Source organism: Genypterus blacodes, unplaced genomic scaffold (assembly GCF_046128005.1).
Source record: "Genypterus blacodes isolate CSIRO-AG114 ecotype Tasmania unplaced genomic scaffold, CSIRO-AGI_Gbla_v1 ptg000012l_1, whole genome shotgun sequence".
Lineage (NCBI taxonomy): Eukaryota > Metazoa > Chordata > Actinopteri > Ophidiiformes > Ophidiidae > Genypterus > Genypterus blacodes.
Genome location: NW_027466826.1, coordinates 3,110,045 through 3,137,443, shown reverse-complemented (window position 1 = coordinate 3,137,443; position 27,399 = coordinate 3,110,045). Strand labels below are relative to the sequence as shown.

Below are 27,399 nucleotides of genomic sequence, written 5' to 3'. Positions count from 1 at the left end.
TCCTACCTGGTTGCTATTCACTAAACACAAGAAATGCGCATGAATTCTTCATCCTTTATGCAAAACACTGAGTCAGACCAACTACATTTTTTTATGCATATATCTCAACATTAGAAATGGTCAACAGTCTTTTGAGGTAAAAGCAAAAGAAAAAAACATCCGACTTATTTAATACAGTGTTATACCCAAGCTTTCTCTTGATCCTAGGGTGAAACAGACTTTTGATCCCCTCTCCCAGCAGCAACAGTCCCTCCCCTCCCCCCTCCCATTCAGCAGCTCACCTTGACAGTGAGACTGAATCCTGCTGAGTAGAGTGGATTTTCTCTGTCCAGCTGGCCATTCACCGTCAGGGACCCGCTGATGTAGTCGAGAGCAAAAACACTGTTGGTGTTCCCTGGATGGAGAGGGAGAGACGGACATAGAGAAGTCAGAGGGACAAATGAAACTGGCGTCGTGGATAATTCAACATAACCCCTGGGATCCTGCGAGGAAGCCGCCGACGGGATGAGCTATGTGTGCGTCTCCATTTCATGCAATATGGATACGGCCCTCCGCTGCGCTGTCTTTTGTCTTTTGTCTCTCTATCTGCCTTGGGCGGGCCAACACCTCCAACCTGTCCACATGCCATCTTCCTGTTTCATCTGTCACTGTCTGGCCTCCCTCCACTGCCTCCAATTCCCTGTTGGCCTCCTCCTCCTCTTCACCTCCTTTCTGGCATTTACTGTATTCCAATTAAAGTCAGACTACAAATGTGAATAGTGAGTGTAATGATTGTGGTTACTGTTTTTAAACCTGTGTGTGCTTCTGCTACTGACAGTGTCAACAAGTCTGGTCAAGGTCAGCGCTGATTTATTTTTTCAAATATTGAAATGAGCTGAACTTTACTCTGAAAATATGCACACTTGTTGAAAAGTCAAGATAATAAAACTGAAAGACAAGTTTGCACACAAGCATCTCTCGTCCTCTGTATCACTTTACATTGCATCCATTTTTTACTATGCACTCTCTTAAAGAGACAGATTTCAAATTAAAACACCACACTATTGTAATTAACAACTCGTTCGATCAAATGTCCCGAGTTCAAATGCTTAATTAAAATCAATTACACAGGTTAAGATACTTAGCTGAGACCCACGCGAGTTCCCTTTCTCCCATTTGTATTCCCTTTCTTTCTTTCCAAATTACCCTCTCACCTCCCTCACACTATTCTTTGATTCTTCTCGTCTCTCTCTCCATCTCTCAGGCAGCGTGTGGCTGTTGCCTGTTAATTACACCTGGCAGATGGAGACAACAAACCAAAATACCCAACCACTCCACTGTCAACCATACTGGTTTCTCTATCTTCTCCTGCACTGGCCAATGTCTTCACAACACCCACACAGTCACCTCCCCGCCTCTCTTTATAGACTCATCAAAGTCATCCTCCATTTTTCTAAAACAATATGAATTATTTCTTGTGTAAACACACCAAATGCCGTTATATTTGAGACAGTGGAGCTATTTCTTGGCTGTATGGGACTTGGGAGAGTCCCCCTGCAATCTGTAGATAGCTGCAGTTCATACATGCTAATGTTATCAGAGTAATCTACTCAGTGCAAGGCAAACAATGGAGTGGACAGGGCTGGAGCCATTTCAAGTATGCCTTCTTGATGCAGCGGCTCCATCACGAAGTGCCTAACCGAAACAAACGGAGTGGCACCAAAATCTTAAAATCCATGAGGCAAACATTACTGTAATGCTTCAGATCATTATTGCATTAATTGGCACATGCATATGAGCTGTTTTTGAGAGTGTATGGATGTTTTGAGGACCAATACTTTTTTAGTTATGGTAGTCTGACTGCAAAACAGTCACCGTATCATCAGAACACCAGTAATGCTTAAAAAATAAGCATAAAAGACATTTTACTGAATGCAAGCATCATACTTCACTGCACGTCGTCCCACTCACTCTTCACATTTCACAGAATATGTGATATAAGCAAAATAGAAAAGGTTCCCATACTGAAATATATTATAGGTGGAGTTGGTATTTAAAGTGATTAAATTTATCACAGAGGAATCCTGTATATAATACTTGACTACAAATATGAAAGCTGTTATGTGAGCTAATTAAACTTTATAGGGTCACAAGGGTTTCTACACTCATGACCGATTTCTCCAACATGTATTAGACTAGAAACTGGCAGCGACTTACTCAAGTCATCTTCACAGTCTTGTGTACATTTTACACATGTTTAAACTTGTAACAATTATACAAACATAACGCAATATAATCACTTGTTTTCAAATGTCATGTGAAAAACATATTGCAATCATGTGAAATCGGTATAAATCCTAAAACTTCTATACATAAAACATAGATTAGTGTATATTTTGTATTATTATTGATATTATATTGCATTATTATTGTATTATTGGCAGTGGTCCCCGAAGCAGGAACCATTCAGAAAAGAGAAGAATATTTTATTGTATTTAGCTTGTAAAAAAAATCTAATGTATCTATGCTTTTTTAGTCCTAAATGTGTAAAATTCTGTGATGTTCTGCAAGCTCATTAAAGTCACATAAATATTGACTTGACTGGATGTGAACATTTTAAACAAAGATATTGCTTTCTCATATATGGTGCAGTCACTACATTGTGTTTTAGGGTGTTACTAAGGGTTCACCTGTGCACTATGACTGTTGAGCAGCACTTTGATTATTGATTGATTATTAGTAAGAGTACTAAAAACGACTCTCCTACAAATAGTTCATCATAGCCAAAGTCTAGACTTTAAAATACGTTTGGCGGTTAATTCCCAGTGCACATGGGCTGGGGTCAACAGATTAACCCATGACTGTTCCCCACTCCCCACTTTCCGCTATCTGTTCTTGCCCTGTACCTCTCATGGAATAGAGAGACGGGAAGCTGCAGGACAAAGAGCACCGATGGAGCGTACATGAGGAGGCAGGCCAGGAGAAAGAGCAGAGCCCTCAGGTAATTATCCTGGATTGAGGCCAAAAGATGAAGATAGGTGGAGGTGGAAGGTACAAAAGCTACTGCAGATTATATAGAAAATATATACAGTCGTCTTACATTGTGTAAACAGAGGAAACTGTTCCTGTGAATATTGCATGGATATTCTTTCATTAGTATCTTATACAAATTCATGAAAGCAATGAAAAATGCATTGACAAACACTTTTATTAACGGCATACTTCAGAATTTCTTGTACCGAGACTTGTCAACACAAATAAGATGAAACCTCTTCTGAGACAGACAGAGAGCAACAATCTAATCCAGGGTCAATATTGATCCCCAGTAAATGATGTGCCAAAGTACCTGCTGCTTGAGCCAAGTAGCATGTTAGGAGAGCCAAAAATACCCAGATGCCACTGTGTCACACAAAGTGTTAACATAGCTAAATATCTGTCATGCACCATAAACCAATATTTTTTTGCCTTGGGATTACCAATTTACAGGCATGGTGCCCGACCCCAAGTGGGCAACTAAATAGATAAATGAGTTTCAGCTCTAATGGCCTGAGCAGAATGCCAAACTATTCCAACACCAACAAGTGGTGCACTTACATACACAAAGCACACATGCCATAGCAACCGTTTGCTGGGTAATTTGTTAATGACACAAACACACAGACACACACAGGCACACACAGGGCACATACTCCCTGCTTTCACTTCCATGTCCTTTGTGTTCTGTCCTTCCACCTCAGCTCTGTTTTGTGTCAAACCTGAGAGAGATTATTTAAACTGCAAAATTATACCAGCTAAATGTACAGATCCCGCTGAGTACTACATTATTATAATTACCCAACAACTGAATCGACAAAGCAACTGCCACTGCTCTGCCAAGATGTGTGAGTGCATACAAGTACGATACAAATTCAGTCCCTAATGAATGCACTCCTTCACATGCATAGGAATATTCCTATATGTAGTAGTAGTATGTTTGGATTCCTGTCCCGTGAATACATACTTGTGCATGTAATGATAACTGCCAGAGTTTAATACTCTGATGTAAAACTCCAGGGAATTAGCCAAGCTCTCATTTTACCAACAGCACCAGACTAGAAAATGAAAAACCATGGCCCGATTTTTGTCGAATGTGGGGATACATTTGTATGCACACACACAGACACACATTACTATGAGCTCAAGTGATAGTGCTAGAATACGAAGATGTTTGCAATCAAAATAATTTGCTAATGTGAATAATCTCAAGAAAACAGAACAGAGACGTGCATGACATATTATGCATCCATAAACAAATTTAAATTCTTGTGTGTAAATGAAGATGTGAGGGCTCATTTACTGAGAGCATGTTCTTCATTGGAATTCTGCCCTTTGCTTACATAAAAGCAAAATGACAGCGAGTGTAGAGGCAGAGAGAAAAACAAATCAGCAAGAAGTTAGAGAGTATTGAGGAGCAAAAGTGAAAACCACAGTTGCGTATTATGTGGGAGTTGCCCAAGAGAAAGAAACAGAAGTAAGAAGGCCTCTGATCTGATGAGTTCAATCTGTCGTGCGACAAGTGGATGACAATGAGTTTTTCTCAGAGCAGCTAAAGTATGAGTTCTAAAGTGAAATAATCACAACTAAGCCACTGACAACTGTTTTCTCTAGTTTGTGACAACAACATATGGGGGTGTTGGAACATTCTAGTAATGTGATATGGCGTGCAGCCAGTGTTCCAGAGTCTCGGGGCTAAGATTGTGTGTACTTTGCTAAATGTTCCCAAATCAGTGTCACTTTTAAGTATTATGCCTACAGGCAAATCGTGTGATGATGAGTTTTTTATTTACCGTTTCCAAACTATACTCTCATCAAAATCTAAGCGAACAGGCTCTTGCATGCGCAGCCTTTCTGGCGTGCCCGCTCATGTATGTGTTAACACACACCACTCAGTGTGTGACAGCTTCCAGTGTGTGCGTGTGTCTGTGTGCATGATGTGTACTGATAATGGCCCTGTGGGTGTCTTGCCATTGGCAGACAAGCTGCATTTCATGAATACTCAATGAAGTGGTTTCATCAAAAGTTTCTTTTCAAAAGGTTCAAGGACAAATATTAAGTAAGACAAAACACTAATTACAATTCCTCAGAGTCATTTAGCTGCATACAGGAAGAATGATGAGTGTTCTTTCTTTCTTTATGTGTCTATGTGTCCCACTTTGTGTCTGTTAGTTGTACTGCTGTTGGGTGAATGATTTACATGGTCCATCTTTCTGAATGGAAAAGTCATATCTAACCTCTTCACCCCCAGCAGTAGCTCACCCTTTATAGTATCTACAAACAACAAGCTTAGAATAATAGATTCCTTAGATCTCTGCAGTTACTTTATCTCTGACAAGTGATAGTTAAATATATACTGATCCACACCCAGGTCACAAACAAAGCAATCGAATCACAATCTCCAGGTCTCATCGAAAACAATCAAACTCAGAGGTATTGATTGCTGGCTTTGATCTGTCAGGTCAGGTGTCATGTTTTCTCTTATCAACAGAGCACCAACCAGTGTCTCCACTTGTGAACATCTCTCTCTCTCTCTCTCTCTCTCTCTCTCTCTCTCTCTCTCTCTCTCGTCATACAGTACAATCATTTGGATTCACTCTACACATCCAATATTGTTTGCAGCATGTAGATGATAAAAATTTCATTGCTGCGTACAAAAATACGGCTGTGAAAAAAGCAGCAAAGGAAATTGGGTTTGGCATCTGGTGATTTGCAGGTTCAAAAGCAGAGAGCTTAGGATAATGTTTCTCAAATCCAGCAGCATCCCTGTTATCCCTAAGAGAAATGAAAATAGAGCTGGCATGTATGCATTGAATACAACATCACTAAATAATAGCTGTTTCACCTTAAGAGTCAACCAACCAAAGAAGATAAAGGGCAGAATGGAGAAGGCAGAATTTGTCTGCACATTTACCCTGGGAAAATGTTCATTACATCTGATTTCATTTCTCTTTCTTCCTTATTCTTTTGTTACGCTCAGACGTCTGATATCAAACTCCCAGCAGGAAGGGCTAATTCCATATAATTGTAGGAAATGGGGGAAATAGGTAAACACAAGAAACTTTGATTAGTTGATTGAAAAAACAAATTAGAAGCAGATGGGAGAAAAACGAGAGATGGATTTTTCTGTTAGCAGAACCCCTCAACTTAGACACATGGACCGGTGAATGCTGTACTGCACGCTGTCTGCCTTCTCTGAGAGATTACATAGCACTGGGCTGAGGAGAGCCTCGGAGCGGCTAATTGAAAACAGAGAAATCCCTCCAACGTGGCAGTCACGATGAGAGCTCCCAAAGGAATATCAGGTATTAGCCTTGTCTATATTACAGCATGCCTGCTGATACAAGCTACAGTAGGCGAAGTGCAGCCTGGAATCGGGGCATCGGGGCGTAGCGGGACTGAGGGATAGAGATATGTGTGGAAAGGCAGACGGGAGTGTAGTGGGGAAATAATCGCCTTTACTACTTATCAGTCTGTTCAGGCGGAAAATGGCATTGCCATACCTGTCTGACCTGTACGCTGAGGGAGGCTGTAAGACAAGGCCAGGCGTCCCCCCACAGACCCACCATGCTGGACAGGGTTGTGCCTCGGGTGATAGGGGATGGGGGTAAGGGGGCGGGGGAGGGAGGGGTAGTAGAGCAGAACATTCACCTATTGCCCCAGCCTCAGGCCATGGAAGTCAACAGACACCTGTGGCTTCACATGCAGTATTCAGGACAATGCAATATGTGGTCTTACTCTGACATCACAGCTTCCCAGAAACTTCAAAATAGTGCAGTCTATTTTTTTTTTTTACTACACGGAAAAATGAGGTTATCATCATTTATCACTTTGACAATTATTCTGCTTGAGCTGCAGCAAATTAAAATCTAATGTGGTCAATTCTGTGCTGCTTTTCTCAAAACAGACGATGGAAGAAGAAAAGAGGAGTCCTCTGAAAAGAGGAAGATGGGCTTAAGATGGGATTAGTTGTGCTTGTGTGTGTGACAAAAAGAGATCAAGCGCACACAGATAAAATAAGGGGCAGATATGAAAGGCTTTGGGAATGGCCTTTTATTCTTAAGATGCTACGCCGACTCCTCTCCTGCTTGTTCTTACACTATAATTACACTGTGAAGCTCTACACACGGGCTTAACTGTCATCTTTAAGGACAACAATACTCCTGGACAAGACTTGCTGGCCTCTGGCTCTCTATACTAGGAATCACAGATAGCCATGTTTTCAGAGGTAAAGGTTACGTCTGTCAGACTAGATATTCATATTTCCTAACGAGCATACTCTTTCTGTGTTTCTCTCCTTCCATCTGTGAGTGTGGGGTAGTGTGTGTGTGTGTGTGTGTGTGTGTGTGTGTGAGAGAGTGTATCCATTCTGGTATCATTAGATGTGCAGTTGCTCTACATGCTGTAAAGTGTATTTACTGTAAAAAGCACCATTGGGACACAAATTGTTAACAAAGCTTTGTAAAACACAACATTGTACTGTACATGAGAATAGTTGCTGCAGTGCTTCAAAAAACGATTTTGCCGCCGAACAGGTCTCTACATTCAACAATGTTGTTTAATAATCAAAGTTATTGATTTGCATTTTTGCTCTTAAGTCTGTGTGTGTTCTTTACAGCTATTGTTTTATTTGCCATTTGTTTTGTTTAGCTGTCATCTTTGTTGGATAACTTGTCCCGTCCCTTACAGGAGTTTCTAACAACCCTGTGTTAATATTCCTGACAGTAAGTGAAGCCATAGCAAGCAGAAGAACAAGACTGAGCCAGCAGATATACATTTCCCTGAACATACTGTTGCTACATAAACCAGATACATCAACACCTGCCCAAATCTCCTGCTATCCTCCCTGCATTTCCTAATGGGGCAGACACAGGACTTCTATGCACATTCCAGCAATAGCAAAAAGCATCACGACATAATATTGCCAGTTGCTGTGTGTGAACATGAACTCTTTAATACATGAGAAAAATGGAACAGTTTCTGTTTATGTGGAGCGTATTGGATTTGTCCTAAAAAATATGTGTCCTTCTTGAGGTAAAGTCAGTGTTACTAAGGGAGCTCTAGGTAAAGGTAATAATTGCCCAAGTGCCTTCATAACTTATCAGATCAAAAAGAACACGTCAGTGCCATGATGCCTCCCAGCATCTTGAAATATATCAACACAATTAATGCTAGATTAGAACTGATGGCTCTGTTTTTTGATGCTTTTTAAAAATCTTTGTTTCAATGTCTACAAACACACACCAATTGGTTAATTCTGCTTTGAGGCTATTCTTTAGGCTTTACGTTGGATAATTAGGTATCGTGACTAAGACGTGCAGGAGTTATTATATTTTTATTGCAGGTGTTGGTGTCCCCATTTCATATAAAAATGATTTTTGACCGACAGTAAGGCATTACATCACTTCCAGTTCTCTGATATACAGCGTGTGCTGTTTATGGAAATACTTAAGTCTCATTCTCAAAATAGCTCAGCAGTCAATCTCCTCTTACCTGTCAGAAGCTGAATGAGCCTATGGCATAAATACTCATGTGGACATAATCATTAAAACCGTCCGTGTAATGTTAAATATTGATGGCCGTAATCTGTGATGGTTGGAACATTTTGTGGTGAAAACATAATCTTCTTAAAACTACCAAAACCCTATGATGATCTGTGAAATGTAAGCTTGCGGTAAGAAGTGAAGTTAGCAGAGGGTCCGGGTTAGATGTTTAGATCTGTAGTGACATCAGGAGCTAAGGTGTTAAAAAGGAAACACACCAAACCCTCTGAACAGGGGATTTTCTACTCGCACCGCCCCTGCATCTCCTCCATCACGGAAAACAATAACAACTGCAACATCAGAGGCAGAGAGAGCTGCATTGATGCCATCGTTCCTGCACATCAAATCCCAGACCTGCCCTCTGATTGGAGAAGAGAGAGGAAATCCTCATCTTGAGTCCCACAATCATTAGAATAAATCACAGCTGCAATTAAAACCTCGTTTATCTTAATTACTGAACTAATGAGACGAGTCCCGGAGGACGGAGCTGTGTTCTCCGAGGACACTCCGGGTGAAGAGATGGAAGGCAGGAAACAGTGATGTCGTGCGGAGTCACAGTTAAGTCTGCAAACAAGCGCGCCCTCGCTCTAATCTGACTGAGGGATATATGGATATGTATATGAGCAATTATGTGCCAGCACAAACCAATTCACAAAACGCAGAGAAACACACACGTGCATCATCTGACAATCTTCCCCTCCCACCTTTGTCTCCTGGCACTGCATCACCCTTCAACTTCCATTATACATCAAACTTATAATGATTTTATCAAGCCTACAGGCTCCATCTCCATAAGGGCTTAGTGCGCTGCTATAACTCTTGATTTTGCAACGTCTGGGAATACAACGCACCACCTAATTAATGTCTTTTTAATGCTCCTCTCCTCTAGAGCTTAACTCAGCCCTTCAACTTTGCAACAAACACAATACGCAGGCAATACAACACCAACACATGGCAGCTAAGTAAGACTAAGTACAGTAGGTGTGTGTGTGCACTGAATGTATGTGCTTACGCTGCGCTCTGTGAGACAGGGCGGGATGGGCTGTAAGGTTCTGTGTCGTGCATCTGCTGCAATCCAGCGCACACATGCGTGACAGCGTACACACCTTTCCACCGCTCACACATAGCAACACACGCGTGAATAATACATGTTCATATTCAAATGCACACTTGTGAAGAAAGAGAGAGAATTCACGATGGGGTCAAATTTCTTCATTCAGGAGTGAGGTCAGGCGGTGACTCAGCAGATGGCAGAACAATGAACCTCTTCATCACCCAAAATTCCCCTGGTGTGTATTCCTTATTAGCCGGTGCCAGCCCTTATCAACTAGCCATCCGAGCTGGAGACACTGGTGTCACACCTTTATGGACATGCTGTGCTCTATAAGGGACATGTCGAGTCCAGTTCTCTCGCTCTCTCTCGCTCTCTCTGTTCATACTGTACATCAGCCTTTCAGCACTGACGGACGTTGGATTGAATCTTCCTTCTTTAGGGTTGAAATGCTGAATGTGATGAAAATAAATACCCGGCGGGGGCATTATGGCGGTATTACACGCGCACACAGGCTACTCAGCAAAAGGAGTTTGTGTTTCAGCTCGAGAGGAACATGGAGTTTGCTGTGGGGTGTGAAGAGAAGGGCAGACTCTTGGAGGAGCTTATTAACACAGCTGCCACAAACCAGCAAAAACTAGCTGGATCCCAATTTAGGTGAATAAGAGGCTCTACAACCGCACAACTCCTCTCACTACACACATCCGATACACGCATACAAATGAGCCAATTACTTTCAACACCCAGTATCGGGTAATGGTTGGATACATGAATCACAGTATTGCATTAGTACCTTCCTCCAGAGTGTATCGGTTACTCAGTTTGGAGGAATTACTAAATTTCACACATAAGTTAACATCGTCAAAGATGTGTGGTCGCCAACATGCTGAGAGCGGCATAAACTAAGAGAAGGTAAACAGAAGGACTTTGTTGCCAATGCTCCTTTTTAACACAGCGTTTTTGTTATTCTCTGACCTTTGTGCGCAAAGGAGACACGACAGATTCTAGAAGTAATGTAGTCATTTAAGATCGACAGGTAATCGAGCTGTGTATCACAAAGCAGTTATGATAACAGCAGCGTTGGCTTAATCTGGTTAGAGACTCATTAACACGGTGCATGTAAAGGTAAGGTGTCCCTCTATGGTGCTTTATCCATTTCTTTGTTTGTGTGTCCCCCGTTGACCTCTCCTCTGCTTATTACACTCTTGACTAATAGCAGCAATCCCATATCTGGATCAGCAACAAACTTAAGCGTTTAGTTCTGTGCCCCAAACTTGATCTGCGAGCTAAGATTCATGAAAGTCTGTTCGTGAATTTCTGCGATATCCTTCTGGCAGACAGACAAACAAGGTAACTAGTAGGAACAAACATAACATCCTTGGCAGGGCTAATAAAGCTCAGGGGCATTAAAGCAGGATCACTGCTGTGGCCTTATCAGCGCCATGCAAACTGCAGCTCCCCTCTCTTCCTATCACACTCGACAATGCGAGACTCTCAGGTAAAGTAACACTAACACAAGCTTTGGATTTTAGGTAGCGGCTCAATATTGTGGTATCTCACTTCGTTTTGCCCATATTGCTTGTGTGACATATCCAAAAATACACCCAAAAACAGCAGCGGCAGGCAATAGCGGGAAACTTATAGGATCACTTTCTTTTGCTGAGGGGGAAATTTGCCAAACTGACAAACCATAATCCTGTTTTGATGGCACAAGCCAACTTGCGAGCGATAACACTAAACGAAAGCTGACTTCCGCACAACTGCACCAAAAAGTGATTAATAGCTGCTCGTGGGTAAGCCTATTCTCTAATTCAGAGGCACTGCTCTCTACAGTTATTGATTGCTGTGCCTGATGAGATTTGTCTATTATTGCGGTGGGATTATGATAAGCACTGATCGATCCCTTCTCTCTGCGCTGTGGATGTCGGATTGATTATGTGACTCAGACCTGAGATGATGGTGTAGCCGATCCCTCTCGGTCGGCCCAGATCCTGGTCAATGGCTGTTATCTTCCGCACCTCGTATCCCTGCAGAGCAACACACACAAAGCATACGGTACTGTATAAACTGTGAGTAAGCTTCAGAGTCAATATACATTTGCACTTTCACTTTCATCTGACATCACATGGCAGCTACTATTACAACAAACAGGTATTGATAAGTGAAATGATACCATAATCCTTATTTATAGTTTGAACCATCTCAAAAGGTTAACATCCTTCAATGCAAACAGTTCAGTTTTGGCCACGTAGTCTTGCACAGAAAGCTGTGGATCAGTGAGAACTGGAACTGGAACATCAATTTGTGGAGACGTGGTCATGAAAGTCTCCACTCTGATGCCCTTTAGACAGTGAAGTTCATAGCCATCTTGACTGAGCTATCTTCTCCCACTTCCCCAAAGTATTTCCACAGTGGAAAGGAGAAAAATCTAAACTGTAGCAAATGTACAAACGCCACAATAAAGCACCAATTGACTCTTTTCAGACAAAGGGAGAGATACATTAAATGTTACAAAAAAACTCTCCAGTGGCACCAATTCTTCTTCAACCCAACCACAGAATGACAGATGACAAAGAAGACAGAAGAAGAGAAAGTTATTGGAGATATTCTTTTATCCACTGAGCTTCCTCGGCCTTCGTGCCTCCATCAGACACGGTGGCGATGCTTAAAAACTTGTGTGCTGCAAAGAGAGATGAAGAGACCCTCCTTCTTTTCTCAATTCCCCCCCGCCCTCCCCTGTCTCATTCCTCCCCACGCTCTCTCACTCACAGCCAAGCAAGCTGCCTCTCTCATTGATCCTGCAAATTGTGTCTAAGGCGTGTTTATGCTCCATTTCTGCCAAAGCATCTCCTGTCATTGACCAATTACAGCAGAATCAATTACAAGCCTTTTAGAGGGAGTGATTCACACCAAACACTAGCTGAGAGGGAGAGACACACACACACACACACACACACATACACACACACGGGGTCTGAGCAAGAGTTACGGACAGAGCGAGAGAGCAGAAAGAGAGCACGGTGATAGGGAGAGAGGCTAAGAAGTGATGCTGAAATAATATGAGCAATATTCGCTAGCTGTCCACACAAGTGGAATATGTTCAATCAACCGAAAAAAATACAGCTCCCTGCACACACACACGCACAGACACACACACACACACACACACAGGCACAAGCACGTCTCTGCAAACGCAAGCTGACTCTCCTCTATCCCGTCTTTCCCCATTTTTGTTTTCTTGCTCTTTCCCATTTGAGCTTATTGATTTGACAGCCAAATTGCATTTGTCCTAGGAGCTTAAACGTCAGTCTGAGCAGCATGGATTCACAGCTACAACAGCTAAAATCCCTGCCCTGTGATTTCATCTGAAAAAATATTTTCTTCTACTCCTTTGTCAAACTTTTCTGCCGATGATGGTTTGATCGGTTTAAGGAGAGAGAGAGAGAGAGAGAGAGAGAGAGAACCCCAAGATAACAAATGTGAACAGAGAGACATAGAGGCAGAAATAAGAGGGGTTGTATGTCCGCCAGTGTGTGCATGTGTGTCTGTGTGTCTGTAGGTATGCACACACCTTTGAGAAATGACCTATGACAAGGATTCAAGCTTGATATCCCTTTATGTGTAAATGTCATGAGCCTTGAGGACAGTTGACACTCGTTCTGTCACTGTACGCTCTCAACTTATCTTTACCAAACACTGCCTAATGGATTTGACACATGACTGTCAGAATTGCGTGAGGGGCATCATCGCATGTGTGTGTGTGTGTGTTTGCGTGCATGTGCGCACGTGTATGGCTGGCTTTTCTATGCCTTACTTTTAGCTGGGTTGTTATCCTGTCTGTATCTGTTGTTTGGTCAAAGGGGCTCCGGTAAAAGATTTTGGCTGTAAGCCTGCAGTGACCTTGTCACTGTAATGGGATTATACACTGCCCCCTACTGTCAGAGGTAAGAATTACAACACTACAAGGCAATATTACCGAAGCTCATTGGTGCTCAGCTCGTTGGGAGAAATGTGGAAATCTCTCTTTGTTGGCAACGTGGTGATCGAACTCTCCCTCTCTTTAATCCTTTGTTCCTCCATTTCTCTCTTTCCTTTCACCTTTGCCCAGAGCTAAACATCTCTCTCGCCACTGTACCACTCCCACCCCCACCCCAACCCACACACACACTTTCTCCTCTTCCTCCAGCTGTGACCTTCCTCGTGACAGCTGATGAATCAGAGAGTTCGGGAGACACTGGGCGTCGACTCCGTCACGCCCCGTTAATATGCATGCAAATGCAGCACTTGACATTTCTACTATGGCGTACTCGGGCTGAGGGACAGGGGATATACTGATGGGGAGTGGGGGAGGGAGAGAGTGGAACAACAGAATTAAGGACGGACAATATTGTATCCCTGTGTGTAATTCCCTTGCTGTGAGTAGAAACATCGATAGCTGGACCATTAGCCACCTGGGATTCGAGGGCTGAATCAGGGGAGTGAACATAATGGCATGAAGGGAAACAATGTACTACATACCATTACAAGCCTATGTGCAATAAAAACTAAGGTAAGGCAACGGTGAGACCCCTCTTTGCTGAATACTACATACGACACACACTCTTTGTTCTCCAAATTTCCCTGGCACGTACACAGCATTAAGGGTACATGGGGTAGCATGGTGAGATAAATCCTATAGCTTGAGTGACCTTTGGTAGAGGCCTCACATCCCTGAAGGAAGACTGTAAATCTTACACTGTAATTACATTCCTTAATACCTGCAGTGGTGTATGTATGGGGTTTGGGACTGAGTTCGGGGTTGTGTGGCGTTCCTGTGGGCGAGGATGAAAAGTGATATTCTTCCCTGATAATAACTCACGCCTTGTTTTAATGTGAATTTCTCTTGATCTTGACCCATACACCTCCTAAATTACCAAAGAGGAGCACAAACATGACAGCCGCAACACACAGAGGAGCGGGACGTGGACAAAAATGATGGAAGACAGAGAGCGGAGCATCATTTTCTGTTTTGTTTTACTGACCGGTGGCGCGTTCTCCTCGATGTTGGTGCTGTAGGGCAGATTAGTGAAAATGGGGTCCATGTCCTGGACATCGGTGATGGTGATAGCCAAGTTAGTCAGCCGGGACAGAGGTCGCTCCTTGTCCTGATCCTGAAACACAACAAATAAAGGTGTCAGAGGCGGTGTTGAAGATTGTGCATTCGTTTGCTGTGTCACGGCTACTGTCGGGTCACAGGTTTGGGATATGTTTGTGAGAGCACTGACCGTGGCATTGACGGTGAGCTGGTAGGCTGACGTGGTCTCGTAGTCCAGGGTTTTGATGACGGTCACTGTGCCTCGGGCCCCATCAATAGCGAAGAAGGGTGAGGGTGGTTGGAAAGAGAAGAGAACGCTGCCTCCAGTGCCCTGGTCTGGATCTGTGGCGTTCACCATAAACACTGTTTTGCCCAGTGCGGTATTCTGAAAGACACAGCACATCATACTTTGACATGACAGTGATGTAGATACAGTATGTGACTGGGGTGTGCCAGACCAAGTTTTGTCTTTGACCTGTGATTGCTGCTGCTGTATTTGAATAGTTCACACAGGTGAGTGAACAAGAGGTAACGCCACAAAATACTAGAAAAGGTCAAGCCTGCTGCTTCTCGTTGGAGTCTGTGTTTGGGTCCACTTTACTGATCAGAACACATATGTATCTGCATGTATCACAAAGCAGTAAAGCGGCTTGAACCTACAGAGACAAGAAAATGAAGGTAAAGAAAGAGTTGGCAAGAGGAAATAAAGAAGCCCAGGTTTTACTGAATTGGTATATTTAAAAGAAATGTTTCCGTTAAAACACACACACACACACACACGCACACACACGCACACACACGCACACACACGCACACACTGTGGTCTTGTTTACTGCAGGGGTGACCACATGGGGAGGTCATGGTGTTGAACTCAGCTGGGCCTTGAGCCAAAGCTAAAGTGACAGAGTAAAAGAGCTGTTGACCCCACAGTCTGTTGGCACTAGTGTCAGGGGGCTGTGTTAGTGTGTGCGTGTGTGATAGAGAGTTAGGTTAGGTTTAGGGGAGACCACGCATACGCTTGTTTCAACATGAGGGATATTGCGTCTCTGTAGGTGCACCAGTGCATGTACTCTATCTGTGATTTGTGCAAAAAGTGTGTGTGTGTGTGTGTGTGAGAGAGAGAGAGTTAGCTAATAGGCCGGTTAACCTTCCGTCTTACTATGAAGGGCAGAGGTTCTCACCTAAGAAACACAGCCAAGTAACAGCAAAGTAAGGCTAACCGTGTCCGTCTACTCCACTTTACATTACCGCTACTGCACATGTAGAGAAATACTCTCTCTCGCCTCTGCTTCACTGCCTCCACCCCTCTTCATCCTTGAACTCTTTTTTTCCTCTTCTTTTTCTCCACAAGGCATGGAGGTCAGTCTGTCTTGAGCCAATTGTAAACAGAGAGTTGCACCAGAAGTACATGTAGAAGTACTGGAAAAACATGTCTTGTTAGTTAGACTAGTGTAATGGTCGCTTTTTTTCTGTTCTCCCTAAAAAGCTTTTAGTCAGCTACAGCTTATTCAGAGTCCTGCTGCTAGAGTTCTAACAAAGACTGAAACATTTGAACGGATTACACCAATTCTCCAATGTCTCTGAAAATACTATTTTATGCCGTTAATCCTTATTTAAATGTACGTTTATCCATTCTTTCATATCCTGTTCTATTGTATATGAAAATGTTGTAACAGTATGAAATATGCTGCTTAAATAAAGTTGCCTTGCCTTTTTACAGCTTGAAGGGATAGCGAGAGAAGCTGCTGGAGGTCTCTGTTCATATTGGAACATAAACTGATATCTATGGTACCGACTGTCTCGGGAGCAGCATTTCTGGGTTAAACTGTAGTCAACCTGTACAATATTTGCTGAGTGCAGGAGCAGTGACTAATCCACTCCCCCACCACAATAAAACGGCATTTGAATAAACATCTGAGCTTCGGTGATATATTTATTATGCTTGTCAAGTTGTCTGCCTCATAGAGAAATGGAAACACCACGAAAGGTAGCGGATAGCTTGCAGCATGACAGCACTTAACATATTAAATGGATCAAAATATCCAAAATCATACTCTAGGTGCTTTAAGTACATGTGTCTGCTTCTGTTTGTGTGCAAGCATTCATGTACCAGCATGCATCTGTTTTATCAACTGTCTTTGAAGTCAAGAAGGCAACTGATAACTGTTAATATCTGCTGCGTGTGCCCCTTTGCAGGAGATGTGTGTGTGTGTGTGTGTGTGTGTGTGTGTGTGTGTGTGTGTGTGTGTGTGTGTGTGTGTGTTGTTCAGATCAGTTGAGTAAGAGTGGGATCTGAGGCATCTTTTTCCTTCCCTGAAGCAAGTCTTCCTCTATCTCTCTCTACACAGAAGTCTGTGAAACAATGACTCATTAACAACTCCCACTGTCACCTGCCACAGGATTCAGTAACGACACACACAGCATTATTCGAATAGACACGCACACGCAGAAGCACACGCGCATTCTTTCTACCAAAGAGGGCTGTGAAGGTCATAAATGCTGTTACCTTAAGTGGTGCGTAACACAAAGAGAAACACAATAAATCAATGTATTCCAACAGTTGCCTTGAGACAGCAGCTCTTGAAGTTCCCGTGAAGTATCTCCCTGCATTGGACCAAACACCACTATCTCTCCACTATCACTCCCCCAGCTCATTGTAGCGCTCATCAAGGAGCAAAGAGCCATCAGACATATTGTCTGCAACTTGGCCTTTCACTTGGAGTCAATGGCCTTGCCATCAGGCCCTTGATTGGACCTGTGTAATGCCGATTAGAAGTCAATGGGGGTGGCCAGGCGCAAAGAGTGATGTAGTGAATTCTTCGGTTTTTATTAGCCCATAAGACTGCCCAGCCACTTTTCCATAAACAAGCCAAACAATAAACGATGCACGATGCGGGCAAGTAACAGAAAGACGAGTCGCTACAACACTGGATACTAATGCCTGCTCGTTAAAATGCAGCGTCGGACACATTATGTGTCACTGTCTATTCATTGATAAGTGCAAAAGTCAATTGGTTAACTGTGGCTCATATTCCTGCATGGAACTTGACATTGCCTTTTGGGTTTTGAATAATTGAGGGACATTTTCCTTGAAGAGCAGCATGTTAAGTGGTGAGACGGTTAGAGAGGGATGAAGAGCGTTCCCTGCTGTGTCTTATCTCAAGTGCGCAGCAGGAGTCACCCTCTTCTGCCCCTGAGAGCAGCCACATACTGTATGTGAAGAGAGAAGGAGAGGCAGACGGTATAGAGAGACAGGGGCCGTATTCACACTACTTGGTGAAACTGATATTTTGACACATTTGACACAAATCAGATGTGGGCCATGATCGGAATTGAGTATTTCATCTTGTAATGTGAATGTAGCCAGAGTGGCAGGGATCTAAAGGGGGATCATACATTCAGAAAACTGTTCAGCTTTATTCCAAATGTGTTTAATCTATTTTAGCTCTTAGATGCGTCCGTTTCTTTTGTCTCTAGAACCTGATTCAAGTCCACCTAAAATTAATTCTGTTTGGCATGAATAATAGACGCACATACTTGTCCAAATGGTCCAAAAGTCCACAGAGGCCCTGTAATTAATGCGTTTGAGGGAATGATTCATGGACTCAAGGGTTAGGCTCCAAAAGAAGTTAAAATATCCCTGAATGGACCAACCAAAGCCCAGATTTGAACCTCCTGAAAACAGTTAGGGACACATAAAGATCACTGATCAGTCTGAAAGAGCCGGAGTGGATTTGCAAGGAAGCAGGGGATCAACAGTCCCAATCCCTGTGTTCCAAGCTGATAGAGCCATACTCAAGAAAACTTAAAGCTGCGATTGCTGCCAATAATGCCGCTGCCAAGTATAGAAAACAATATCTGAAACTCAAAGAGTACTCAGAGTACTGGGAGAGTATCAGACATTTAAGTTCTTGAAGTACTTAGGGAAATATTTTCTGAACATATCGTAGAATGAAACCACCACAGTCAGAAAGGGACAGAACACAAGCTGTAAGCAGATTGATGACCTAGAATTATTGATGAATAAGTGGAAGGCATAGCGATGACAAAGAAAGTGCAGTGATATGAGCATTGGGAGGTGTAAGTCTGTCTCTAACAGCCATGAGACATCTCTAATACAGGAGGGAGTCTCCATTCACCTTTACCCGTGCCTCTGCTGTATAATATGGTGGCGTTTGTACTCTACAGCCAAGGCAGCAGTGGGGGAGCTTGTCTCCGATGGATTTCCTGGTTCAGCATGAAACGGAGCCCTCTGGGGCCCTGGAGAGCCATTGCTCGCCAGTCCTCAGGAATACACAGCGCAACTATTACATGGACTTTAAACTATGGAATACACCTTTGGGTCCTAAGAGGTTTGGAGCTGCAAGCGTAATGCATTCCGACGGTCAAGTGTCAGCTCTAGGTAGCCTTAATGAAGTATTATTAGTCGTCAAAGGCTGTTGATGTCCTGTCACACTATGGCTCAGTTTGATTCATTTACATGCCAGTGTGGTGATGGAGGAAAGGACGCAAAATGCACTTTAGCATAAGGGCAACTTACACTCCTCAGGTGCACAAGCTAAAAGCTCTAAATTAGTGATTCTACAGAAATAATGCAAATCACATGAACACCAGTCTTGAATGGGGGAGTATAGTAGTGAGAGGAGAGAAGACATTAAAGCACAACTCTAAAGGTTCTTGGCATTTTACATATTCTCCTCAACATACAAGGGGTTAAGGGTTTATAGGGAAATGATACACATCACAGGTTACATTAGCAGCATGTTATTCATCATATAGTCAAAGTTTTACCTGAGATCTGCACTTAACCTACGCTCTAAGGAAATGTTTATTGTTCTCCATCAAGGGAACTTTTGCAATAAAGGCTGTTTTTCTGAAAGAATAGGAGAATAAACGCTCCATTACATTTGGTTAATATTCCTCTATTCACCTAAGTGCGTACTGGGTGCATCCTTTACCATTTTTGACTTTGAAAATGTGACCGTGTTAATTTATCACCCATAAAATAGCCGGACACAGCTGTAAGTAACATTCAGGATATATGCAAGCAGGCGTTTTTTAAGTGTCCAACAGGTTCCATTTGCTCAAGAGTTGCTTATCTATTGTGATTATAATAACAGCAAGGCATCGATTTTATGTTTATAGAATGTTGTGCACTTAACTTGAGATTTTCCAACCAAAAGGTCTACAGATTGTGCATGATAAGCAAAACTCGCAGCTCCGAAACATTATTTCATTGATTGATGGCTGATAAATACACTCTTAGCTCCAAATGCATTACAGATAAGTCCAAATAGATAAGCTAAAAGTATGATTCTTAAAAATTCCTTCTACAAACATTTGGGCAGAGAAAGTGAATGAAACAAACTGCCTGCTATGCTGCTTAAAGCTCTCAAAGTGCCCAAGTGGGTTGTGGGGCATGGCGGTGATAATAAAAATAATAGCATGAAGGTTAAAGGAACTTTACATGAAGTTAGGCCCTCTGTAGCCACCCATTTGCAATAGTTTTTGCTGTATATTCAACTTTGCTGGAGTAACTCAGCTCTTATCAGCGGCTGTCCAGCCAAAAGAGCATGATGAATTGGTGGTGTAGAGAGAGAGAGAGAGAGAGAGAGAGAGAGAGAGAGAGAGAGAGAGAGAGAGAGAGAGAGAGAGAGAGAGAGAGAGAGAGAGAGAGAGAGAGAGAGAGAGAGAGAGAGAGAGAGAGAGAGAGAGAGAGAGAGAGAGAGAGAGAGAGAGAGAGCCTAATTGACTGTTCAGCATTTATTGAAGCTTATTCATTATTTTTGTCTGTACATTTTCTTCTATAAAGCAAATAAAATTTTACAACGTTCCATGAGACTATTTATCATACATTTCCTCAGGGTGAATTCTGAGCATATGCAGTGGATACTTCATCACTGAGAAATGTCTGTAGTTCCACCTCAGCCACTATGAAGACCATGAACATCTACAATATGGCAACTTTCATGGCATTCTGGATAGATATACAGTATCATACTAACAAACGAATCGTTGGATGATGGATAGAATAGCTAACTGATAACCCTACTTCATCCTTATGTCCAGCGTCAAAATGTGGTACGGAGCAGTGAGTAAAACTACCAAAAGTCCCTGACATACAATTGCTGCCACTTCAAAGTCAAGTTGAGTTTCTGTTCCAGCTGGTAATGGCTATAGAAAACTTGGACCTTTTGAGTACAATGCTTTGGTCTTGTTTCATCTGAAATGTTAAAGACAGGGTGATTTGCAAGAGCAGCGCACAGGTTTCGCCCCCCCCACTGCTCGCAGCTACAGAGGTCCAGCTGTTCTCTACAATAGAGCCGTGATTACACCTACACTGCTCACAAGACTCTGCAGTTCCTCCCCGTCTGTGTGCTTTCCGCTTCTGACCGATCAGGCATGTGATTATACCAGGCCTGGTCACCTTTTCACTTCTTGCCCCTCACAACGTCTGTCCCTCCATCACCGCCTCCCACATGTGGTGCCTTGTCACATTGCCACTGGTATTAACCTGACCTTTCTGAGGGAATGTATTGCAAATTAGGGGAAACTAAAGAAAAAAAGATAAAGAGAGAGGTAACAGAAGGAATGTTTAATACAAGGATTGTGTAAGAAAGGCAATGAACACCCTTTTCTAGTAGTTAAAAACATGTCAGTAGAAGCTGTATTGAATTTGTGACTAAAACAGTGATTTCTTGTGAAGTCCATGTTTTGTTCTGTAAGGCAATGTAACAGATTTATATAAGTTAATTTATAAATCTGTTAATGTAAATTAATATAGCAAGGTACAAGGCTGACAAGACTGGACATGCATTACCATTTCTTTTCATTTTGTTTGCACACCTACATACATAAAAAAAGAGAAGAAATTAACAAGATATCAGAAAAACAAATCGGGAAAAAGCACATCACACAATTCTTGTGCAGGAAGGATAAGAAGTGACAAGCTTGTACGGAGACCCCCTCCAACAATGTTACTCTTCAAATTCAAGTTAGTCCATCACACAAGCAAAAAAAGAAGAAGCAGAAGTGACCTAGATAACACAACATTTTAATCAAGTAGTCACTCATGTACCAAAAATGATATAATAATAAGTTAGTTTTAGTGATTCTTTATAAGGAAATGATGTTGCCTGATGTACTACCTCCAGATATGTATTCGCTAATGATGCACCTCTGTATCGAAATGAAGAGCGAACCACATTACATGAGCAAAATGAAAGATGAAGCTGTTATTGTCTAGTGTTGCTATAAAAGAAGTCAGTAAAAACTTCCTATTCTATTACAAAACAACAATCATGAATACAATGCATTTCTTCTTATAAACACACAAAAAATACCCACATACTCCTTTCCTATAAACGCGGACATTCTGATTCACCACCTTTGTTCACGTAGTAGCAATATAAGAATCTAAAGATCTATTACAACTATTTCACAGACTCACTCTCTATCTCTCTGTAATGACTAGAGATCCTGTCAGCTGCTTGCTAAACGTGAGACTTGCGGCCCGGTCTTTTGCTCCATTTTAAGCCACTGGTTTTGTCACGTTCTCCACTCCATACACCACACTAATCTCGTGGCTCTCAGTCACCAGTCAGGTTCCCCAGCAATTATCATCATAGACATCCATTATTCAATGCCCACACCTGCTGTCTATTTCACCGCACCTCACTGTATGTACAAGGGCCTCTGCACTTGCTCTTGGACATTGTGACAAGTGTTGTGTTTGTTGCAACACGTACTCTCTTGCATTAATCGGTCTACTTTTCCGCTTGTTTTGCACATTAACTCTTTCATCATTGCTGTTGCATATCCATTAGTACAATGAGTGATTGCCAAGTATGCATTCAAAAAGTATAACAGGCACAGAACTTGAAAAATGCAATGCAATAATAAAATTGACAATTATGTGTTAAATTTACAGGGTACCACCTCTACAGCACAATACTAACACCAAACTATAGTCACGCTGCTATTCAAACTACCTCTGGGGGAAAAACAGTTGGTGAACAGTGGCTGGACTTAAGTAATTGTATAGAAATGAGTACGGTCAGGCTGCCAGTAAAGATTGCCAGTATGTGGCTCTTTGCCAGGGAAGCAGGTGAATCACAGCAACACTTCAATTAATCATAGAGCTTACACAAAAAGCCATATTTCTCATGTGAAATTAGCTTATCAATAATTCACTGGTATTGAATCAAGACAAATGTCCTCCATCTGCAGGGCTCCAACGGTAAATGTGGAAAATTACAAAGAAATGATTTATCCTCCTCTGTGTCTGATTTAGCTCACTTAGCAATAGTTCCCCAAATCACTGTGCATGCCGAATGTGCAAGAATTTGTCTGTTGACTACCCCAATTCAATGACCGCATTAATATATTGATAGCGGTACGAGAACTCTTCTCAGGAATGTGTGGCTGTGTACAGTCCATGCTTGACTGATAACGATAACATGGGGCAGACTTCACAATTCTTTTAAATGTTTGAAACTAAGCACACTCAAATAGCTACAATAGGTTTATTCCGATGCTATATCCACAATGCAAAAGGCTCTTTCTGTATGGTGCAGTAATTTTTCTTTTAATGGGACATGAATATTAGCGTGTCGTCAATCAGCACTTCTTTGTAGTGGACAGTCCTACCAGACTTGCACAAAATCGAATTTGTTGCTACTTGTTGCAAGTGAAGGACATCCAGGAAATTATGTCAGGCACAACAGCACATAGCATAACAGTAGATTCATACAGAGTTCACCTGCAGGACCTTGTGTTAACTGTCAATATAGCAGTACTATCCAGATGGTAGGAAATCTCAATAGTACGTTGAAAAGCCCAGCTTGTGTCTGAACATATTTCATGTAAGGAAAAAAACATCAAATGGGGACCAGATGCAGCCATGCCCCAGATAAAATGAGCCCTCAGGCCCAAGGGAGGTAGTAACCACTTTAAATCATAAGCCAGGGAAATAGCTTCCTCAAGCCAATGAGACAGTCTCAACTAGAGAAGGATGTGTCTGTCATTACAATTTCTTTCAATACAGCAGTTCCAGTAGGGCTTCCCTGGTCATTAAAGTCTTACTATCCCAGTGCTATAAAGCCACACAGCACTTGTATGTTACTGGGAACTGTGCTTTTGGCTTAGTGGGAGAAACCTCATGAAACCACTCATAAATAGCAGATCCAGTGGTATCACTGGAGCCATAACACCATGATGATGCCCGTGTTCAATCAACATGGATATATAAAAGAAACTTACACCTTATAAAACTGTTAATGAGAAACTATTAAAACACAACACTGCTTTATACAATACACATAGAATACATTGCTTTCAATATGAGCACACATAATGACACTGAACCAGATAGTGATAGGACAGAATTTGCAAATTGAAGATGTAACTAAATACCCAGCGGTACACTAAATAAGGGCGGTAATAATTTAAGCTCATAAGCTTTGTAAAGCTTTCCTAATGCTAGTCGGCATCAGTGTCACAGCACCAAACATGCTGTTTCAAAGGGTGAACCAGGTAACAGCCAATGAAAATGAGAACGTGAACGAGATGCTATATAAGTGAGACACACATTTTTGTGCTTCCTCTGGTATAGAAGAAAAATGGACACAATAAATCTGCAAATTTAACTTTGATTCTCTGCTTTAGAGCTCTGCATTTCGCGCACAATTGATAACATCTCATCCAGTATTTATAGAATCCACTGTGCATGTTATTGTGTCTGTATTGTGTTGACATGGCATATGTCTGTGGTTGGAGTGTGTGTGTGTGTGTGTGTGTGTGTGTGTGTGTGTGTGTGTGTGTGTGTGTGTGTGTGAGGGAGAGCGAAAGTGCAGCGTTGACAGTTGACGAAGAGGCACAGCGCCACCAGAATGTGTACGAGATTAGATCAAAACATTCCACTTAAATAAACTGATTAATCAACTGAGTCGGGGAAACAGTTGTAAATTGCCTGGGATCAGAGTTTAAATGATCGGTCCTCCTTACATTTTATTGCCATTTCTCCTTTCCTCCCCCATTGGATTTTCACACTGAAGGAAGAATAAGCTGATCTTAAATGAAGGGAAAGAGAGTTCCACCCACTCTTTAAACAGAATAACAGAGTTACCCCTGTAAGTGACGTGTTTGTGTTTTATCTCCGCTATTTCAGCACTTTGAAATTGGAATTGGAATGATTGGTGGAATCGTCATGAAATCAACTGCTTGACTAACTGCATTGACATTGAAAATGGATGTATTTTCTCTGGCACAGCTGATGCCAACTTACTTTACTTCCCAACAGTTTTGTTTTACATGGCATTCACTTGAACTCTTGTACCAAATTAATTTCTTTTTAACACTGCAAGAAACCACAATATAATCCATCCCACGGGAGAAACTTGTTGCATACTACACAGAAACCAATGGCACAAAATTGCTCACCTTTTTCTGCCCACTGTATGGCCTGGCTGAAAGATGGCTAATATTCTAGAAAAGCGCTCAGCCGAACAAAACCATTCCACACAAACTGACAGCGAGGGGAGCCACTTTTTGAAGCCAAGGACAGGTTATGGATATGTTTCTGTGTGTGCACATGTGAATTTGTGTGTACTACTTCATGTATTTGTCTGTACATACACGAAGATGTATTTTTGTGATTCCTGCAGTTTACTGTTAAACACCTCAATTATTTTACACACAGCTCTAAATGGCATTGTTTAGAGACCAATTTACTATGTCTTAGGCCTTCAATTAAGAGTTGATATAATTACTTTGGATTCAGTTGAGCTTTACAGAAATTATTTAGTCATGATCAGGGAGATTGGGATCACAATTTTTGAAAAGCATAACTCCATTGCAGGGTTGAGTGTATGTCACACATTCCTTTATCAGTATACAATCTTTACACACACCACATCTTTATCTCCTGATCAGATCCCAGTGCCCCCCCCCCCCCCAGACCCACTGTCAGAGCTCACAGCTCACCACCTGCTTAGAACCAGTAGTGTTTTTTGTTTTCGATAAAGGCAAAGGTAATCAGGTCAAGCATGCCAGAGGGATCCACAGAGCCAGAGAGCAGCAGAAAAGGGCAGATGGGTTGATTCCAGGGGGAAGCTACAAGGACAGGCCAAATCTGAAAATCGCTCTCACTAACTAGTGTTATTATTCATCTCAATACAGAATCCAAAAAAATTGAAATATGTCAGCCTTTATTTAAAGGTGTTTTCCAAAAGTAGTAGTGGAATAGTTATAAAGGAATTCAAATCATATTTAATTTACGGGGTGATAAACTGTAACAGTCAAATTATAGCATCATTCTTATTATGAACTGGCCCTCCAGGTAAAGAGCATTAAGTTAACCCCAAAAATAATTAAGTACCTGGTGATAGACAGTGGAAGGAAAATGATAGCAGACTTCCCTCCCAACAGAATGTCTTGTTCTCATATATCTTCCCACTTTTCCTGCTCCTCCTGCTTCCTCCACTTTTCTACTTTTTAAAAAGACATTTTAATAGAATTTAATGCAAATTAGAGTAGAGCTGATTATCATATAAACGGCTGTTGCCTAGAGGGCAAGACACTCGGGTTTTATTTATTTATTTTGTCACATTTCTCACAGTTTCCCATAAAACTCTGACTTTAATCAGTCGACACTTTCTTTTAAAGACATAAGGGAATCAGGGACCAGCTGAAGAAATGTGTGTTTGAATGTGTGTGTGCTTGTAGGCAACTTGTATTTGTACAAGACATACATGACCAATAACAGGGAAGAGGCAGAAAACAACCGGCAGCGTCCAGCTACAATTTCAACTTGATTAGCATCACCTCAACTGGTGCTTCAAGAAGATAACACATTTCATCACTTTTATCCAGTCGCATCCTTAATGTATTGAAGCTGTATTAAATTGTGACGGGATCTGCTGCAGCGCAATCCTTAAGTCATTCAGCAGGTTTTCATTGTGTTACACACAGCAGTGTGTGTGTGTGTGTAGCTGAGCACTCAGTGCCTCTGTTGCACAGTGTTGTTTACTCTTCATTAAATTAAACCCAGACTGTGGGCGATCACCTGTAAAGGTGCACATCTGGAACATCTTTACAAAGGCCAATAATCTAAAACTGAGTGGTGATATTAAATACCTGTGAAGAGCTTTATTATGACAACTGGATTATTCACAAAGAGTGCCTTGATCTGAATTCACAGGGAGTGAGGGCAACATTGTTGGTGCAATTACCCGGAATTAATGTGAAGTGGAGCGATGAAGTGAAGCGGCTATAAGATGTTTAAAAGAAGACCTGCAAAATACCACAAGTGCTACACAAGCTAATCAACATAGGACTTAGATAGACTAAGACAGATTCTCCTGGACCACATGACAGACAGGACTCTAGGCAGCCTGTACGATGGAAAGTTGACACTCTTCTTTGAAGGGGCATTACATAATTTCTACTTTAAGGACAAAATATTCAAATATATGACAAAGTAAACACTAGTCCAAATGTATCTGTCAGTAACAATGAGGTAAAGCGTATGATTGCTGAATTAAGGGGCCGGTGCATACATTATTGAGTGGGGTGCGGCCACAGTAACATCATCCTGATACCATGCTTTGTTGATGTAAACCCAGATGTCACCCCGCAAGTCTTAGCTGATCGGAAGTTTTCAGGATGTCATTCCATGTATCTTCCATGTATCTGTAGACAAAAACACAGCATTCAGTGGT

General features: G+C 42.0%; 1 protein-coding gene across 1 annotated transcript in view; it reads right to left on the bottom strand.

Moving 5' to 3' along the window:
- Positions 1-27,399, bottom strand: part of LOC143012611 (cadherin-23-like) — a 43,301-nt gene that overhangs the window by 1,759 nt on the left and 14,143 nt on the right. Inside the window, exons 5-8 of the mRNA XM_076165833.1 lie at positions 14,871-15,065; positions 14,628-14,756; positions 11,555-11,633; positions 282-394 (exon numbers count right to left, since the gene is read on the bottom strand). Of these exons, the coding sequence (XP_076021948.1) occupies positions 282-394; positions 11,555-11,633; positions 14,628-14,756; positions 14,871-15,065 (516 nt within the window). The remainder of the gene's footprint in view (positions 1-281; positions 395-11,554; positions 11,634-14,627; positions 14,757-14,870; positions 15,066-27,399) is intronic.